At 39.3% G+C, this 18,786-nt stretch overlaps 2 protein-coding genes and 1 long non-coding RNA gene across 4 annotated transcripts in view; 2 read left to right on the plus strand and 1 right to left on the minus strand.

Annotated features, from left to right (window-relative positions):
• Window positions 1–1,576: 1,576 nt before the first annotated feature.
• LOC136242547 (ankyrin repeat domain-containing protein 12-like) lies at window positions 1,577–11,473 on the minus strand. Its single transcript, XM_066033994.1, has 5 exons — window positions 11,440–11,473; window positions 10,941–11,350; window positions 10,840–10,892; window positions 10,023–10,077; window positions 1,577–2,238 (listed from the first exon to the last, which is right to left on the minus strand). The coding sequence occupies exons 2-5, from the start codon at window positions 11,326–11,328 to the stop codon at window positions 1,691–1,693; spliced, it is 1,044 nt and encodes a 347-aa protein (XP_065890066.1). The 5' UTR covers window positions 11,329–11,350; window positions 11,440–11,473; the 3' UTR covers window positions 1,577–1,690.
• Window positions 4,652–5,479, plus strand: LOC136242580 (uncharacterized). The gene is made up of 3 exons (XR_010694577.1): window positions 4,652–5,187; window positions 5,244–5,317; window positions 5,379–5,479. It is a non-coding gene; the product is annotated as an uncharacterized lncRNA (long non-coding RNA).
• Window positions 11,474–11,495: 22 nt separating the features above from the next.
• LOC136242483 (intermembrane lipid transfer protein VPS13D-like) overlaps window positions 11,496–18,786 on the plus strand; it is a 120,354-nt gene continuing 113,063 nt past the window's right edge. For both annotated transcript variants that reach the window (XR_010694552.1, XM_066033913.1), the window contains exons 1-21: window positions 11,496–11,665; window positions 11,756–11,946; window positions 12,261–12,338; window positions 12,389–12,472; window positions 13,044–13,160; window positions 13,263–13,376; window positions 13,429–13,751; window positions 14,112–14,286; window positions 14,337–14,438; window positions 14,548–14,701; window positions 14,798–15,111; window positions 15,164–15,288; window positions 15,433–15,631; window positions 15,686–15,775; window positions 15,941–16,043; window positions 16,156–16,300; window positions 16,935–17,066; window positions 17,145–17,235; window positions 17,281–17,629; window positions 17,838–18,227; window positions 18,519–18,661. Coding sequence is in view for 1 of the 2 variants with exons in the window: in XM_066033913.1 (XP_065889985.1) it covers window positions 11,569–11,665; window positions 11,756–11,946; window positions 12,261–12,338; window positions 12,389–12,472; window positions 13,044–13,160; window positions 13,263–13,376; window positions 13,429–13,751; window positions 14,112–14,286; window positions 14,337–14,438; window positions 14,548–14,701; window positions 14,798–15,111; window positions 15,164–15,288; window positions 15,433–15,631; window positions 15,686–15,775; window positions 15,941–16,043; window positions 16,156–16,300; window positions 16,935–17,066; window positions 17,145–17,235; window positions 17,281–17,629; window positions 17,838–18,227; window positions 18,519–18,661 (3,516 nt within the window). In the remaining variant the exon portion in view is untranslated. The remainder of the gene's footprint in view (window positions 11,666–11,755; window positions 11,947–12,260; window positions 12,339–12,388; window positions 12,473–13,043; window positions 13,161–13,262; window positions 13,377–13,428; window positions 13,752–14,111; window positions 14,287–14,336; window positions 14,439–14,547; window positions 14,702–14,797; window positions 15,112–15,163; window positions 15,289–15,432; window positions 15,632–15,685; window positions 15,776–15,940; window positions 16,044–16,155; window positions 16,301–16,934; window positions 17,067–17,144; window positions 17,236–17,280; window positions 17,630–17,837; window positions 18,228–18,518; window positions 18,662–18,786) is intronic.

Raw genomic sequence — 18,786 nt, forward strand, 5'->3', positions numbered from 1 at the left:
GTGCGCATGTGTGTGTGAGTATATGTCTTATCACGTTATGTGCAGTATATATGTACATGTGGGTGTATATGGTGCCATCAAATATGTGCAGCCTCAATGGTTTGTTTACACAATGTGTAATGCATGTTTACATGTTTGGTGTACTTGTTCATTGGAGTCTGGTGATTTCACCTTTTTCTTTATGTATCAAGAAGTTTCCTGCTCACTGGTTAGTGTTATGTGCACAGAGTGGTAGTGAAGTAAAATCTGTGGCAGGAGGGAGAGCTTGTTAAGAATGTACATGGCGGTGACCTTGGTTTGAGGGTTTGCACTTTGTGGTTGCTGCTATTATCAAAAGTTTTTTGAACTCTTGAGAATTAATGTAAAAGTTTATAATAACACAAGTACATAAAATTTTGACTAGAATTAGTAGAGTAGGGACCATAGCACATCAATATAAAGTACTGAAACAAGCTGGAGTATATAGCTAGTGCACAATATTAAATCACAGTAAAATAATAAGAAGTGTTATATCCCTACTGTGCTGATGGAAATGTACAGTAGGGATATAACACTTCTTATACCATCATAAGAAGTGTTACAACCCTAGTACCTCATACCATAGTACTTCATACAGTATGAAGCCATACTATCATACTGTATGAAGTACTAATTGTGAGGGAGACATTACATAACAGGTGAGAGTTCAGTGTCTACAGTGGAAACCAAACCCTGGTAATTGGAACTGAATACCATAAAAGTAGTGCATACCTCAAACCAAAGCCATAACAACACTGCACATTCCACTCACTTCATTGACCTATTCCTCCTGCCACAGGTTGGACTCCAGTAGTGCCTTGAAGTAGCCACTCTGAGCACATAACACTAGTTGATGGGCAGGAAACTTATTAATACAAAGGTGAGAAACCACTGGATACAGGCAAACAAGTACACCAAATATGTGCACAGGCAAACATGCATTTACGGGCTATGTAAACTAACCATCAAGGCTGTAAACATCTTGCTACACCATATCCACCCACATTTACATACCACACATAGTATGTCACACATAAGCAAAGCCATTGGCTGCCATGCAATCACAGTGACATCTACCCAGTGAACCAACACTGTGGCACCCATGTACTACTCAGGTGTTACGAATTAGTGCATGATGCAGGAGGCTGTACTATGTCTCACAGGTAAAGGTGTGGGCACCCACAGTCCTGCCTGGATGGTACCCATTGATGTTACCCATTGATGTTATAGCTGGGTAAACTGCTTCCCCAATTACACACACAACACACAACACACACACACATAACACACACACACAACACACAACACACACACACATAACACACACACACAACACACACACACACAACACACACACACACAACACACAACACACATAACACACACACACATAACACACACACACAACACACACACACATAACACACAACACACACACACACAACACACAACACACATAACACACACACACAACACACAACACACACACACATAACACACACAAATTACATGGAGCTCCTTCAGGACACTGGGAAGAATACACCAAGGCACCAGAAACATGTGAACCTGATGAAGTCCGCATAATAATGTCCATTATGTAAATTACTCTTTACTGCTATACATCATGTAACATATACTTTTCATACATCTATTATACATTTGACATTACTAGTCACCGTTGACATTGTTCCCATTGGGATAAAAATTCTTCAGTGTGAGTTAAATAGAAAGTATGTGGAGTGACCAACTTGATGGCTGAACTCATAGGAATATCAGTAGAGGCAATCGTTACTATGGATGAACCATATCCCCAACTCTTCCTCAGACACAACTTCAAACACACACATCTACCATCCATCTTGTCCCTCACAATATTACTATACACCGGATGAGTATTGAAAGTCAATGGCAACACAAGTTGTAGATGTTTGTGATCATCATCATTATCTTGTAGGTGTTTAGTTAATGGCAGTTCTTCAGTAGTTTGTAATGTATCCCTGTTTGGATCAGGTTGAATAGACACTTCCATTAACAAGTGTGTGTATTCTGATATCAGTTGAGTTGGTATAAACACATCCTGGATTCTTTGTAGACAGATTTTGACAGAATGGGAGTCTTTGTTATTGTATTGGACGGCTAGAGTGACTTGTGGGAGTGGCTGACCTGCAGAGCCACACCTCCTTGCAGGTGCTGTTAATCCAACCTCTTCTGGAGTTATTACTATAAAGAAGAGAGCATTGATAAATTCAGTGCATTTAGTTTGCATGAATAAGTGTTTTGAAAAAATATCACTTTCCTAAAAACCAGCTCTAACAGTATATGCACACTACTATTAGACCAGAGAACAGTGTGGGTGACACTACCCACAAATTCATTGCTGAAGCGGCAGGCCAGTATGGTTTTGCTGCAGAAAACAAAGTATGGTGACCAAGCTGCTCTACTATAATGATCAGTTACACTATATTAAACAGTGCAAGGTGACCACGCCCCTTATTTATGTATCTGGCTGCAGATATAACAATTGGTTTTGTTACCAAATTGCTTAAAATCCAGACTGCATTGTTAAGTGCTTGTTACTACCCTAGCAGGGTAGTAACCTTTCATCATGATAATCACAATGAAAATATCTTGGAGACTGACCTAGACACCAGGACATTGGGAACACAAACTGAGTCACATTTTTTTCCTGACAAAGATAAGACTATTACACAGGTCTGTGAAATTCTCAAGGCCGTGTTTAAGTTTGTTATGAAACTTATATTGCATGAAATTGGCACTACCACCATTGGATATCTTACTGCCTTTGTGGCAATTGGTTTCAGATTCTGCCAATCATATAAACTTAGAATTACTCATCTTGCCAATTTTTCGTTTGATCAATAATAGTAGACAACCACAGGTTATTAACTAGTCAGTAACCCACCACAAGTTTCTCTCTAAGCAAAGTAAAGTAGTGAATATAGCTTTGAAATTCGTGGCACTGGTCTTGTACTAGTCACAACAGTGCTCTTTTTCACTGGCTCAATGTGTTGCCTAATCACCTAGTAAAGTGGTAGACAAAGCTATAATATACATGCGCAGTATATCATCTGTTGACAGGCATATATGGTGGAAATAAGGGGGTAAAGTTAATCTTGGATAAGAGGTAGATAAACCCCTCAGCTTAAATTAATATACTCCAATAGAACATTCAAACACTCTAATAGAGCAGTCAATCAAACACAGAATAAAGCCTTAGTCATAGAAACACATTTCTGTCATGCAACGTTACTACAACTTTGGCAGATTGTCTAAATCTAATTCTAATTTGACCAGAAATAGATTGCAAGGTTGAAAACATTATGCCTATAGCTACAGTAATTTTGGTAAAATTTAAAAACCATGAAAACTTTATATTGGATAATACCAAAAAGAACAATATGGGAATAATAATAATAGGCAATGGTGTGAGAATAAAATGAATACATTTTCAAGCAGTTAGTTTTGTTCATACATAGTAGGCTCAGGTAAACAAATCGTGAGGTTGCTGCAATTATCCAGGTACCCTATAGGAGGAATAAACATTTTACATGACAGTGTAATACTAATCTTGCTTTCTTACTGATGTCAGATGGCAAAACGATTATTTGTAATAGCCTGGAATTCATTGTAAAAGTATTAGATTGGCTTTAGTTTATTATAAAGTAGTCTCACTATGTCTACACACTTTGGTGGAAGCTCTTGTCAATCTCATGCAGGGAAAACAAACATGCTGTAGTCATTAAACAAATAGTTACATGAATACTGGCCCAGTATGATGCTCTTTGTCTCTTCAGGTTTGTGTCTACCATGGGCAACACCATCAAATTTTCTTTCACTTTCGTCATTGAATTAATAGTCAACAATTGCCTTGTGCCTCAAGATTGCATGCAGGTGAAAGGGACAAGCCACCATAGTATATTTTGACACCATTATACCAATGATTTACTGCCAGCAGAAGCACATAACCAATTTGCAAGTAATTTCAAGTATATCTAGTATATTTAAAAATTACCAAAATAGGGATCGGAGTGATAGAAAGTAGTGAAACAAGATATGTGAATGATGGTATTATAACATAGATCTCTGTGGGAAAATACTTAAATTGGCATGTTAACACAATCAATTATGCTTAATGTCAAAGTAGGGATTTTCTCACAAAGCTATGTTGCAATACCATTCAATATCTCTTACGTGCAGCTATGATATCCATGTGTGACTGTTCTACTAGAATACTGTGTATTAGGGTGACTGTTCTATTAGAGTATATTGAGTGATAGTTCAAGGGTTGCTAAATTACTAAGGGGTGTATGCCTGTGGTCAATCGTTGTTAATGCAGTTACCGTGGGGCGTGATCACCATGCTCAATCACTATAAGTGCAGCTAGGTTTATTAATGTAGTGAGACCATTAAAGGACGTGGTTACCATGCTTGATCTATAAGGGGCATGGTCATCGCACTTTGTTTTCAGTGGTGAACCTACCATGAACGTAGCTACAGATACTACTGGGTGTCTAATACCTCTTACAGTAGCATAAGTGCTTTTAATATTTTGTGGCATCTAAATGCACTCCTCAAGGAAACTCAATAATATGATTCCATTGCACAAAGAATGATTGCAGATAAAAGGAAAAGACAAGGTGCAGAGGGCAGATACTTGTTGGAACCACAAATGGCACATGCAGTTAGGTATTGTGGCGTAATATTGCGGTTGTGTGATGCGTCATTTAGCCTCTAGCCTTGCAACTGTGGTCAGGCAGACCAAAAATTGGGTTTTGGCATTTTTCAAAAATTCAACATTAGTATTGGAACTTGAGAATTCGGCGGCATTGACTCTACCTGATGGTGTTACTATTGCCAGGCGTTCAACAACGTCCTTAGCAAATGACTTCAGGGACATAGGCTTCTTCTTGGGGGTCTCACCGATGATATCTGCAGACACATCCAGGAGACTACTGTCCGTGTCTTCAATAGTGCTACTTATGTGGTGGAGAGAAAAAAAATGTAAATAATAAAATGTTTAATTTTAATGCTGTAGTAAGTTAAGATATGTGTTAAGAGGTGATTGGTGAGAGAGAAGATGGTAGACGGAACTCTGTGACGGTGTTCAGAATTCCAGGAGACTCTGACAATATTATTGTCAATAGTCCGGTAACTAAGAACCTAATACTAGCATACTAGTCACAATGCATTTCTGCTTTTGACAGCTTCCTCAGGTGACATGGTCTTAGGTCACAAGAATGAAGAATAGAATGTATGGAGCTGTATGTATAATGTTAAGGTCAGTGGAAATAAATTTATTGCTTACCTTGTCATGTTACCCAAATTTGTTTTTATTTTAGTGGGCTTGGGGAAAGTAGCTAGTCTCTACGATGACTTTAAGTTGGAGAACTGGTGATAAAAAATAAATAAATAAAGTATGTTGAAAAGTGTTGAAATAAAAATTATGTTTGTAGAATACCTTGAATTAAGCGGCGGCGTGCGTATATTTGTGGTTAGGAAGGGGTTATCCAAGGGGTTTCCAGCGGCGACATGATAAATAATTTATTTCGACAAAGCAAGTGGTCTTTGTAGAATGCTAACAGGGGAAGGAAGTTTATGATAAGATAAAACTTTTATTCACTATACCTCTTCAGGAGAATACGAAGCTTGGTAGTTTGATATAAAGGTGCTTGTCTTGTAAGAGTCTTAGTTCAAAATAAAGCAGCTTAAACGGTTGTTCAAAGCGTAACTATGCAAATGTGCTAGGGTGGCCAATGAGAGTTTGTGGATTTTAAAAAATTGTAGTCAGTGGCTTGAGGGAAAGATACTGTGTATACTCACGTGACTGGTGAAATCACGTGTACCGTTGTTTACCATTGTTTACAATTGTAGTCTACCGTTGTTTCATATCATTCAACTGGGATCAAAGCGATGATGAAAAGCGCAACGAATAAAGTGGTTGCCATTATAAAAAAGGTATGTTTTATTGTGTGCGTATGTTAACCATATGTACTTTATAGTGCACGAGATTTAATTTATAGGTTAGTGGGTGAATAAAATAGAATCATATGATTAAAAGATACAAGTTAATCTCAAAATGGCCTTTTGTAAGAGTTTTCTTGACATAGAACATAAATATCTGTCATGCAAAACATTTCCATGATAATTTTTGGTAGCAGCACATTGGGGGATGCCATTTGTGACCCGCTGAGTGAAAACCCGATTTGTTTGCATAATTCCGTTCTTGAGATAAATGCCATTGAATACATTGGGTAAAAAATGCGTGCTACATAAATAATTTTTATGTACGTTTTAAACAGTGAAGGAAGACATGAATTGAAATATCTACGGATTAGCTTCTTCATGGAGAGTAAAAATATCTTTGAGTCATTTCTGTGTTTGTTAATGTTGTGGTAAAACATAACTTCATTGTCGCTGTTTCTAAACTTGAACAGCCTTCTTGTGTGGTAGTACGGGTATTTAGGCCAAAACTATACCTTGATGAATGCCCAAGTTCATGGCAAATAATAGAATGACACAAGTCTCCAACTCCATAGTTGAGATTTATGATTGATTAAATGAGCGCCTGTAATTTTTTTTCTGTATAGGCACTGTACAAATCAAGTGTTTGGCTATCACTATAACTCTGAAAGCTCTTACCAGATAAGGCTGAAACTTTTTTAACAGCCCATCGGTTTTTTTTTCCTCCAGACAACAAAAAGTCATGAAATGAGGTTTGAGGAAAATGCAAACAAGTTGGGTTTTTGCTCAGCAGGTCACATTTTGTTCGGGGGACGGTGGATTTCAAATCAGTTTTTTTGCTGCTGAAGTATCACATCTTTTGTAACAGTAAGAGTGGAATGCTGATATAAGCATACATTCCAGGGGTGTAGGGAGGGGGATTTCCAAGGGTTTCAGGAACCCCCTACAAAATCTAGATTGCTAAGTTTTCAACAGATACCTAACACACTAATAAGTTGGACATTGAAAAAACGAGTGAGAAACAGCATACAATAGCACAACAGCTTACACTCATCCCTCAGAGATCTACAGAAGGGACACAAGCCCTCTTAAAAGTTTTGTAATATAGATCAAAGTACTCTAACAGAGCAGTCAACTATATACTCTAATAGAGCAGTCAAGTATCATACAGTATGATAGTACTGTATAGTAGGGACCACAAAGGTTTGGGCATGGCACATGAAAAAATATCATCCAAAGACCAGCCTCACTTTTCCCTGATGACGATGAGGCAGTATTGACACCCAAACAAGCCTTCAGATCAGCCAGAAACGCTGCTATGGATTTTTTTTTTAATTATTAAGCGGAATTTTCTACTGACTGACTGACTAACTGACTAACTGATGCGTACCACAGTACATACAATGTATTCTTTTCATGGACTTACTAGTGTCCTCCTTTGTGTCCCATTCATCTTCGCTAACAGCAAAAGGTGTCGATTTGGCAGTAGCACGAGATGGCTTCCCTTTGTAACAGAAATCCTCTGTATTTTTCATAGTGGGTACTTTTGATTGCAGATGTGCTTTTCAAACAGTTCTTGATTTGTAATGCTGTATAACGAGATGAACATAGCTGACAACAAAGCATAATGGATACTTTGCTTTTCAGACAATAATTGATAGCTGGGGGTGCACAGTGCCATTTCTTTTCTTTTGATGCGGTGTGCATGGGTTCACCAGTCATGGTAATTTTATTTTACAAAGGAAGTTAACAAACAAGTACACAAAGATTTGGAATATTTAACTAGAGTAGGGACCATAGCACATCGATAAAAAGTACTGAAACTAGCTGGAGTAGTGCACGATACTAAATCACAGTAAAACAACAAGATGTGTCATATATCTCTCTGTGCATTTCCGTTATGGTATCTTGAGCACAGTAGGGATATAATAACACTTCTTATTGTTTTACTATGATTTAATATCGTGCTCTACTCCAGCTAGTTTTGATACTTTTTATCGATGTGCTATTCTAGTTGAAAATTCCAAATTTTTTTTGTGTACCGTATATGACCGTATTAAAGCCGGGTTCAAATACACGCAGGGGCTCAATTATACGCCGGATACGGTTAGGGGACTGTCATAATAAACGCCGGGGCTCATTTAAACGCCGGGGTGCTAATGATATGCACTGAAAGGGGTTCTAAACTCGTGTCAGCTGCTAACTATACAGTGATGTCTCGTCACCAGTCTTATGATGTCTTGTCTTGTTCGACTATGTCTTCTCTTCTGGTGATGGCCATAGTGTATTTATCGTGGTCATTGTCATCTTTCCGCCCGACTTCCAATGTTTCACCCAGCAGAGGAGTCCAAATGGGTTTATGTACGTGATGGGTTATGGATTTCGTATTTCGTAAGTACTTGTACTGGCACCTGTCATTCTCAACGAGTGGCTAGTAAGAAATAAACGTCCGGGTCCAAATTAACGCCGGTCTCGTTTAAACGCCGGGTCAAAAATGATTTATAGGAAATAAACGCCCGGGCTTCTATACGGTCATATACGGTACTTGTACTCTAATAGAACATTCATATAAACATGATTTGACACATTACAAATATAGTTGGAAATGATACCATAATAGAGTGATGAACTCACCGAGGAAGGAATATTACTAGACCAGACATTACCAGTGCTATATATGGGCAATCTCAAGTAATAGCTTATATAATTGCTAGTCTGCAGTTTTACTTATGGGAATACGTAGACCTCCAATAATACACTTGGGTGTACAAGATATATTCTTGATATACACTGAACTATAGCTAAAAATCAAAGTAATGTTTTAATTGAATATAAGACATTTGATTTTTGTCAGTGGTTTCCAAGGAACCAGCCACCCCACAAGCCAGTTGTTTTCCAGGAGTTATTCAAAAAACTATCACATTAATAATCTATGAATATAACAATCGGTTGACTTTAGGACCATCAAAGTATTCATGGTCTCTTAGCAGCTGGGGACTGAGTCCCCTGACCCCCATTGCTGGTAACTTGACTTTGCTCCCCTTGAAAAATCCTGACAATTCCCCTGCATTCATGCAACAACAAAAATTATAACATCCTCAGATTTTTAAAACACTTCTCCTAAACATTGACATTATGGTCAATTCCCACAATCCAGTCACATACAACATAGCTACTATAGCATGTTCACGTTGAGCTGAATACTGAAAAACAGCTAAAAATTAAAAGTGGATTTTTTCTCAACAGAGTTAACATTTCAGCCAACCAGATGATTACTGGTAACAGCAAAGGTGTCAACAACAGACACGTACGGTTTGGCTCCATTACAAGTTCGGGAAAGGGTTGTAATGGACACTATACTTATATGGCTTCCCCATAGGAAATGTATTGTGAAAATTTTGATTGGCCGTAAATATTATGTGAACAAAAAGATTTTGAAATATTTTTAGCGGGTCAAGCAGTACTACAAATGAGCCAAATTTCAAGATCGTGTGTAATTGCATCCATGAGTTATTAAATGTTTTTGAGGATTCAGCTCAACGTGAACATACTATAAGCGCTAAAGAATTTACAAAGGATATGTGTACATGATACATACAGACTAATACAATGGAGCCTCATGATCAGTCTGTCAAACTCTCTGATAGCTCAACAATGAACTATCAATAGACCACTTGAACATTTCTATTGGGCAGACAAGAGCAGATACACACTGGAGGGTTGATCAATTATTATATGGGGAAGGTGTTCATACAACTGAAAAGTACAAATAACTGTTCATTCATGTATAAAGCTTTGGTCAATTACTCTAAGAGAGTATACGCCTGATGACAAAGTACACTAATACAACAGTCATTTTGGCATTCAGATGACTAACATTCAATAAATCAGCTCTCCACTGTAGTTTTTTTATCACGACTTTGCAACAAACCTCTTTATATTCAATGCTGGTTGTACATTGCATATAAAATATTCTTAAACTCATTCTACAGTGATTATATCCCTTCTATAGAACTACTCACAATATGACTCCAGTCCAGTATCTTTAACACCAAATGGATCACTAGTTCTAGTCACCTACACACAGTATTTTAGTTTAACATTTCATTAATATTTTTAAAAAGACAAACAAAAATTGGGACTGGATTTGCAAAAGGGTACCTTTTTCACACACAAAATTTGACCCATTTTTGAGTTTTTAAACTTCATAACTTTTTTATCATAGCATATAACTGTCTAAAATTTTCAGTGAGTGAAGTTAAAGTATCTGGCTACAGTTTGACACAAAAAGTAGCTTAATCAGTATAAGGAGTCAACTGTTATAATATTTGTTTGCTCACATGCAAAATGTGTGGAAAAGGTACCTTTTCATGAATCCACTAGCTATTAATGTGCAATGGTGTATGTTCTATTAGAGTTTCATCATACTTTGTGAAGTAAAATCTCATCAGGCATGATTCTATGGGGGTTTCACCGGTTTCTGAAAGCCAGTAAGCTAATTAAAAATCAAAAAAATACAACGAAGTTAAAGTCCCTAAACCAACTGATAGTCTGTAGAGTAACTTTTAGTGCCAAATCACAGAAATTACTTCTTTCTAGCACACAATTTCTTGTTAAGCGCATCTAAATTAATTATTTTTAGCTATCAACTTCTGTATCTGCTCAATGAGACATCAAATCTTTCAGTATAGGTCCAAAATGGTAAACTATTAGTTAGGGTAATTTTATTCATAGTTAGCTAATTAGAGACTGTGATTACAATAGAATGAATGCATCCTTACTAAAGTAACTGCTTTTCTAGTTGGAAACCAAGTCAGCAAAGTTTCTAGAACCGCTCACCTTCATTATAGCAGCAGCTTTTTCTTTATCTATTCTGATACTCCTCACACAACCTACAATGCCATCATATATCCATATTGTTCACAATACAATTGTTTTACCATATTTCTCAAGTAGCTGAATGCAGTCACCACTGGCGACATCAATTGGTGTCTCTCCCTTATTATTGGTTACTTCCAAATCAGCTCCATGTCCTAGTAGCAATTTCAGCATCTTTAGGTTACCATATTTGGCAGCCATATGTAAGGGGCTGTCCCTGGTCACCAGATCCCTCCTGTGGGGGACAGCCCCATGTTGAAGTAAAATGGTGGCACCTTCAGAATCTCCTTTAGCAACAGTCTCATGAAGTGGTGACCACCCATATAGTCCAATAGCATTAGGATCACACTGCCCTGATTTTAGTATTGTTAACATCTTCTCATGGTCACCAGAGCGTGTTGCTAGGTGTAGTGGTGTATCATTGAGGTCATCTACATCTACATCCACCATTGTGGGAGTGACCTCACCATAGCTAATATGACATAAACACTATGTAAAGCAGCTGCAATGGTAAAGTTACGATATAAAAGTCACTCACATACAATTACAAAGCTTACTGACTAGCTTTTATAAGGTGTCAATAAAACCGTAAAACATCCGGATATGATAATATTATATTCTTACGTTTTAGTGCAGTTGGATAGGCCGGACGCGTTCGAGGGCGCATTGTGAGGCCCGGAGAACGTTAGGATGTTAGAGCGCCTAGCTACGTGGTTCTTGAACACTTATGTAGCGGAATATGTGGGAAATATTAACACAGACCAACTCTCCATAGGAATACTACGAGGTGAGTGCACGAAACTAACTCATTGTGCTGAGTACACAACCAGTTTGCTATGTTATTCTGAGTAATTCATAAGGCGAGTCACATATGTAGGAGCTGTTGAATTAGAGAAATTACCCCTCAAGAAAGATGCACTCAAGAAATTAAACTTGCCAATTGAAGTGAAGTCAGGCTTTATAGGCAAGTTGAAAATTGAGATACCATTTCGACACTTAAAGAGTCAGCCATGGGTAGTACAAGTAGACCAGTTGTATCTGGTAGCTGGACCTTCTGTTGTATCTCCGGTATGTGTGTAGTATATCTCTCTTCTACAGTGTGTTGTGTGCATACGTACTGTATTGTGTGTAGTGCATTTTGAATACACGAACATGTATGTATGTGTGTAGTGTACGTGCGTGCATGAGGTGTGTGTATCTTATCCATGTGTGTGCGTGTGTATGTATCTTATGCATGCTTTTGTGTGCATACTGTGCATGTAGTAGTGTGCACATTGCACACACGAATTTGTACACAATATTTGTGTCTGTGTTCATGTATGTATTTTACATGTGTACTCTGTGTAGGTAGTGTACATTTGTGTGTGTTGGTATTATTGCAGTATGATGAAGATGCTGAATGCAGGAAAGTTGTTGCTACAAAGAAACGAAAGTTGAATGCAATGGAAGAACAGTGGAGGGTACGTTGTGTCCACAATTAGGATATTAACTCAGGTGGTTCATTCTGCAGGAGGAGCAGCGTACCAAAACCTCTGGATGGTTCTGGTCTTCTTTTACATCTTCTTTTGCTTCAAACATTGTGGAGAACCTGCAGGTAACTTGTAGTGATAATTTGAATGGGCCAATGAAATCTGATCCACACACTTCAGGGGTGGATCCAGGACCTGGCAAGGGGAGGGGTACAAACAGGCAAGTTGTAGGTGGTTAGGGAGAGCCAGATCCTGTTGTTAGTTGCTGCATTTTTGAAGCAGCAAATAATCACCTCTTAGTAGTATCTCACTGTTGATTTTTACCATTTTGGCCTTTGCAGATGGTTGTGAAGTCTTTAAAGCTGTTTAAAAGGCTATGAATCTCTTAAACAACAGCAACACGATAATTATTTTTAGAGGCACGAAGGTGCTGGGTGACAATTTCATAGTTAGTTTGACTTTGGTTTGCTTTAGTTTCAGGTGAATTCGTAATAAATGCTAGTAAAATGTGCATATTTTCGTGAGTTTTATCAACTGATCTTGGCCTGGCACAAAGTTTGTATTTTAATCAGAAGTATGGCGGCTCCTCCACAAGGTAAAGGGGGGATTTGCCCCAAATGCCCCATCCTGGATCCGCCATTGCACTTCACTACACAATATATCACATGGCAATCATCAGATACCGATCCTTTACAGATTATTATGAATGATATTCATATTCGTTATGAGGACTCTACAACACTGCCTGGTCACTCATTTGCTGTTGGCATGACTATGGACAGCTTGTCAACTCAGTCAACTGATGACCAATGGGTTAGTAGTTTGTCATATTGTACTGTAGGATTGGTATAATATGATCGGTGATGATTTTAACACAATGAACTTTTTTGTATGCATTGTTTTGTATAACATCAGGTGCCCAAGTTTATGCCAGCAGCAGAAAAGGCTCGTAAGCTGATGGATCTCAACAAATTTGCTGTCTACTGGGACACTGAGCTGTTAGGAGAGTTGGAGGGAATTGATCTTGTGGTATGCAGCCTAAGCACGCCTCCCATTATAAGCATTTAAATCTAACCAATAGGATGCTCTGATTATGGCCAAGTCCTTAGCACAAGCCTCAATGGACCCCATGACTTGCAGTACCAGTTCAACAGCAGTGATGTCATCATGGTTTATTATTAAGCCAGCTACTGTTCAAGCAAGATTTACCAGGAATTGTTCACCACGTCCGCTACGGTTGAGTGAGGGACCAAGGTTTCAGTTAGACATTGATGTTGGTCGGGTGGCAGTGGTTGTGTTAGAGGAGCAGTATGATATTCTGCATAAAATGGTGGACCACTTGAGATTGTATTCTAAAGGACTGCAGTACCGCAAGTGGAGACCAGTTGCTAAAGATGGGAATAGGTAATGTATAAACAACGTGTACTGTATGTCTGTTAATTTGTACAGTGTATGAGTGTGCGTGCATGTGGACAAGTTTCCTTAAGCAAGAAACTTTACTCACTTTGCTCCACTCTGTCCACTGGGTACCTGATGTACACGGTGTTAAACAGGGAAGAACATTCCATCAGCCATGTCTCTTTTGGTGTGAAAACATAAGACGCTACAGCCATCCTGTGGAGCACTAGTCCTGCACCACTTCTATTACACAGCCTGTTTGGTGCAAGGTACCCTGGTTGGTGAATGGATTTTTACTTTTTTTTCTCTGTGTTTATGGCTGTGTGTTGTGTCAGTTAAAATGCAGAATATTTACCTCCATGCTAGGCTTACAGCTAAGCAGTTGTGGTTGTTTGCCACAACTGCTGTATTGAGTGAGATACAGGAAAAGAACAGGCATCACTCACCAAGTTTTGTGCAAAGTAGAGCCCGCCAGAATGTGGCTTATGTTCGAGGCTACACCCAGTACCTCACACAATCTTCTGTTACTGTGGAAGTGAAGGTGTGTCAGCCACACCCCATCAGCTCTACAAACACGTGTTTCTTGTTTAGGAGCAACTTACAACCACTGAGAATGAGCAGAGCTTTGAAGAACTGTGTTTACTAAGACAACTGGCCATGACTGAAGTGAAGCAACAAAGAGAGTTAGCAGAGGTATGATTGTAAGATTAGTCTTAATTCTATAAAAATTAATGTTGTGCACTGTGATAGTGTAAAGCACTGGCCATACAATTTCTTATGCATGCCTATGCCGTGTTCATAGGCTGCTAAGTCTCGTGCTCAAGAGCAGCTACCTGCAGGAGGGGGGCGGGGCTGGTTCCAGCGATGGTTTCCTAGCTGGGGAGAAGCAGGAGGAGGAGAAAAGGACAAAACTGCTGATCAGCCAGGGGAACCCCCTACTAGTAAAGAAGACCTGGGTAAGCAAAAATATCTCCCCTGCTTCAACATAATACTTGAACATGCATGTACATAATTTGCAATTGAAGGAAATAATAATGTCTATGCTTCATCAGAGGATGAGTTATTGGATGCTATTGGCTACAATCCAGACAGTAACAGTGTGTTCATGAGGGACAGAAAGTTAGCCATTCTGTCATTCAATCTACGAGAGGGTTCCCTACAATTGTTGGGCACCTCTGGAGACTATTGCTCTCTGGGATCAGAGCCCATCACAGAGCTGTGCTTCTCTGAGCTCAAGTTTGGTGTAGACTATCGTCCCAGGATGAAGTACCTCAAGCTTGATACATCTCTTCATAGTGTAACTATGGTTGATCATCTTCACCCTGATAGTCTGTTCCCTACCTTGGTGCAACCCAAGGGAGCAAGGGTACGGTGTGTGTGTGTGTGTGTTTTGTGACTGTGTTTATTGTATCCTATAGTCATCTGGTTCAGTTGGCTCCATATTATGGAGGCAGTACAGCAAGCTTGAAACTTCCACAAACTCTGAGGAGCTGTTAACTGTTACTGTAGTACAAGAACAACACCGAAACTGTCCACACTTCATGTAAGTGTTATGCATATAAGTAGAAGTTCTTGACTGCACATTCACTTTATTTTAAAATTTCATAAATTTCTTGTGCTGTAGAGAATTATGTTATATAAAAGAGATTGTATTGTCCCATTTATGTGCGTGTGTTGTGATGTGTAGCATCAAAGTAAACACTCTACCACTGGACATAGTCTTCAACAGTGACACTGTTAACAGAGTGAAGAGCTTCTTTATGAGACAGCGACAACAAGAGCTGAGCAGTGATTGGACAGAGCAGTTGTGGCTACGACTGAGAGAGCTACGAACCCAGACTACATCAGAAGTTAGGAATCAGATTGAAGAGATGTTGTTAGGAGAGGTGTGATAGGGTATGGCTTGTGGTAGGCCCTCAATACATGTTTCATTCCTGCAGGCTAGCAAAATGAAGTTGACCATTGATCTTGATGTTGCTGCCCCTCACTTGATCATCCCAGAGGATTTCACCAATCAAAACTCGTCTCTGGTAGGTGAAATAGGGAGTGCTTAGCCAACACTTTATTCTGAGGGTGTACCTTAGAAATGGACATCATAGGGTTTAGATTTTAAACTGGGAGGTGCTTAGCTGTCTATAGAACATCTGAAGTTATTGTGACATGTTGTCTTCTGTGACTGTCTCTCTGTTGTGTAGGTGATACTTGATTTGGGTAACTTTCGTTTCTGCAATGACAAGGAACAGGCTGAGTCTCCCATGGACAGTCAACAACCTCTAGCTGATGAAGATGATGATGATGGTTAGTTGTCTTCTGTGTAGTGTGTCTGTAAACACTGTCATGAACTAGGTCAGAAATGTTGTCTCCCATAATGTACAATCAGAGATCAATATGTTTTATGTCCTTTATTTAGATGAGTTTGCCACACCCCTTAGTTCTCCGCCAAGTGAGGAGGAAGGACTGGCCTCTGTACAGCTTTCTCAACCAGCCCCGCCCTCTGAGCTGCAGTCAGCTCTGGAACAGAGCATCAACCAAACACAGCACACTGTTTCAGACAGGTAAGGCAGCCCTCTCTAAGTACCTATCCACCAAATGTTGTGTGTTTAATTTAAAAGGTTGCATATATACTTACTGACAACAGTACTTGCCCTATCATGCAGGCACATGGGACAACTGGATATGAATACAATTAATGTCCTCATGCATGCCCTACTTATACGAAAATGTATTATACATTTTTCTAAGTGTCCCTATGGTATTACAGCAGTCTATACCTAAACTGTGACTATAAAAGTTGGTGGATACAAACATTGTACACATGCACAGAAAACAGAAAGTTGCATGAAAGAAGTGGGAACAACCAAACATTAGTGGAAGTTCAATTAACCCAGCAGTTTGATGGGTTGTTGTTTGGCTGACAGAAATGTAGCTCAACAATTCAGTGAGTTTTCCCCTGAATTCAATATACTGATACTACAATAGATGACAAACAACAGTGGTTTGAAACTTCTTTTTTGGCAAATTTGGTGTAGACATGTGCATATGCCTCAATCTTTTAGGACAGTAATTAATTACGTACCAATTGTTCACAAGATCATCATCCGACACCAAATTAATGTTGACATGCATACAGCCTTTAACTGTATATTCTGTAGTAGAATTAATCTTCCATGTTTTGATTTATCTATCTAGGTACCTCCTAACCCTGTCAGATTTCCAAGTGTTGGTTGGTAAGGTTGATGTTGACTGGAAGATGGCCATTAAGACTGGCCACAGTTCACTACATGTCATGGATAAGTTTACTCTTTCTGTATTAATAGAGAGGTGTGTGTGTGCGTGCATGCATGCATAAGTGCATGCGTGTGTGTGTGTAGTCAACTCCTCTATTTTCACTCACTGCAGACATTCAGGATTTGCAGTTAATACAGACATCTCAAATCTAGTACTGTCAGCAAATCTTCCATCCTTGAGCTTCCATCTTGATGAACAGAAGGTACAGTAATAACTCTTGTGATGTAATGGAGTTAATCATTCTCAGGTTACTGCTCTAATTTCCTGTGTCAACACACTAACATCTGTACTGGAGAACCCATCTCCCCCACCCCCTACCGCTCTCAGTGACAATAGCTCCCCACCCCGTAATACTGGGGACAGTCTTGACTCCATGGGAGTCTCAATGTATTACTCCATGGCAGAGTCCACCTTTCACCCTAAGACTGAGCAGCACACCTCCCTCCCAGCACCACCACAGGAAGTAACAGGGTCAATGAAGAGGCTTCGCAGGATGGCAACATTTGGTAGCAACAGTCGTATGTTAGTGGCAGCTGCGCAACTGCTTGATGCTCGACTGTCTATTGACCGTGTGGAACTAACTCTGAATAGCCGAGGTGATCATTTTAATGAGTCTGCCTTCCCTTGTAAGAAAATATATTGGTCCAGTTTATGACATTCATAAAAGTGTATGCATGAACATAATCTTGTTTACTTTAACTGTTATGGAAAGTTATTCAGGGAATATAAATGCCTTGCAGATAAGTAAAACTTCTCTTGTAATCTTTTATTTGTAGTATAGCTTCGTTATTCATATCATTACAGGTAAAGGTATTATCCAGCTTATAGTTCCCGGAGTAAACTTGTCCTTCCTCAAGAGACCTTACGACAGTACCTTCAACTCGATCATTCAGGACGTTTGTGTGGTGGACCAGCTGCAGTCATTTGGTCCAGACTTTGAACTGCTTGTCTGCTCTGGCATTAAAACACTCTACCAAGATAACTCTCATACATCTACAGACCAGTGGGACTTGTCCGCTGATCGTCCAGCAGAGACGACAACACCATCTTCTACCTCTGCACTGTTGTCGTTGTGTGTGTCCAGCTTTACTCCCTTCTCCCCTAAACACCCAGAGTATGATAAACAAGCTGCCTCCCCAGCTAGCTGTGGTCTGCAGATCATCACTGCAACGTGTAGTGGTCTTGATGTACTAGGTGTGTATTGTTCTTATAGTCTGTACTTCATCCCACATGTATATGTACTAGCTTTTGAGTAACATGTTTTTTCCAATGTAAATGTTGGAGGCTTGGTACCCACACATTTACAATCCCCTTTTGCAGTATTATACAGTGGGACTGAAGAAAGGTGGCCTTTCTATGCAAGTTGCTGCTTAGGCAGGTTCCACTGTATTGGCCTTATGGTAAACCCATAGTACCACTAGGGCTTGGCTTTTAGAATAGAGTCATGCAGCTACATTAGTGGTTGTATAGCTGTTTGTGTTGTAGTTAACCAGGAGACTGCTGCAGAGTTGTTGAGCTTCGTTCAGAGGACACTGCCCCAGCCCAAGTCTCTTGAGAAGGGCCAACAACCTTACCAACATAAAGTGACACCCCAACAAGATGCTGCTAGCTCTTTACCACATCAATTAGTGAGTGTACTCTAAATGTGTACTGTAAGTTGTGTGATGTGCATACTGTTGTTGTCAACTGACTGTTCTATTAGAGTATTTAGTTATATTACATTCACTGTACAATTAGTTGACTATATTTCTTG

This window comes from Dysidea avara, chromosome 13, assembly GCF_963678975.1.
Source record: "Dysidea avara chromosome 13, odDysAvar1.4, whole genome shotgun sequence".
NCBI lineage: Eukaryota > Metazoa > Porifera > Demospongiae > Dictyoceratida > Dysideidae > Dysidea > Dysidea avara.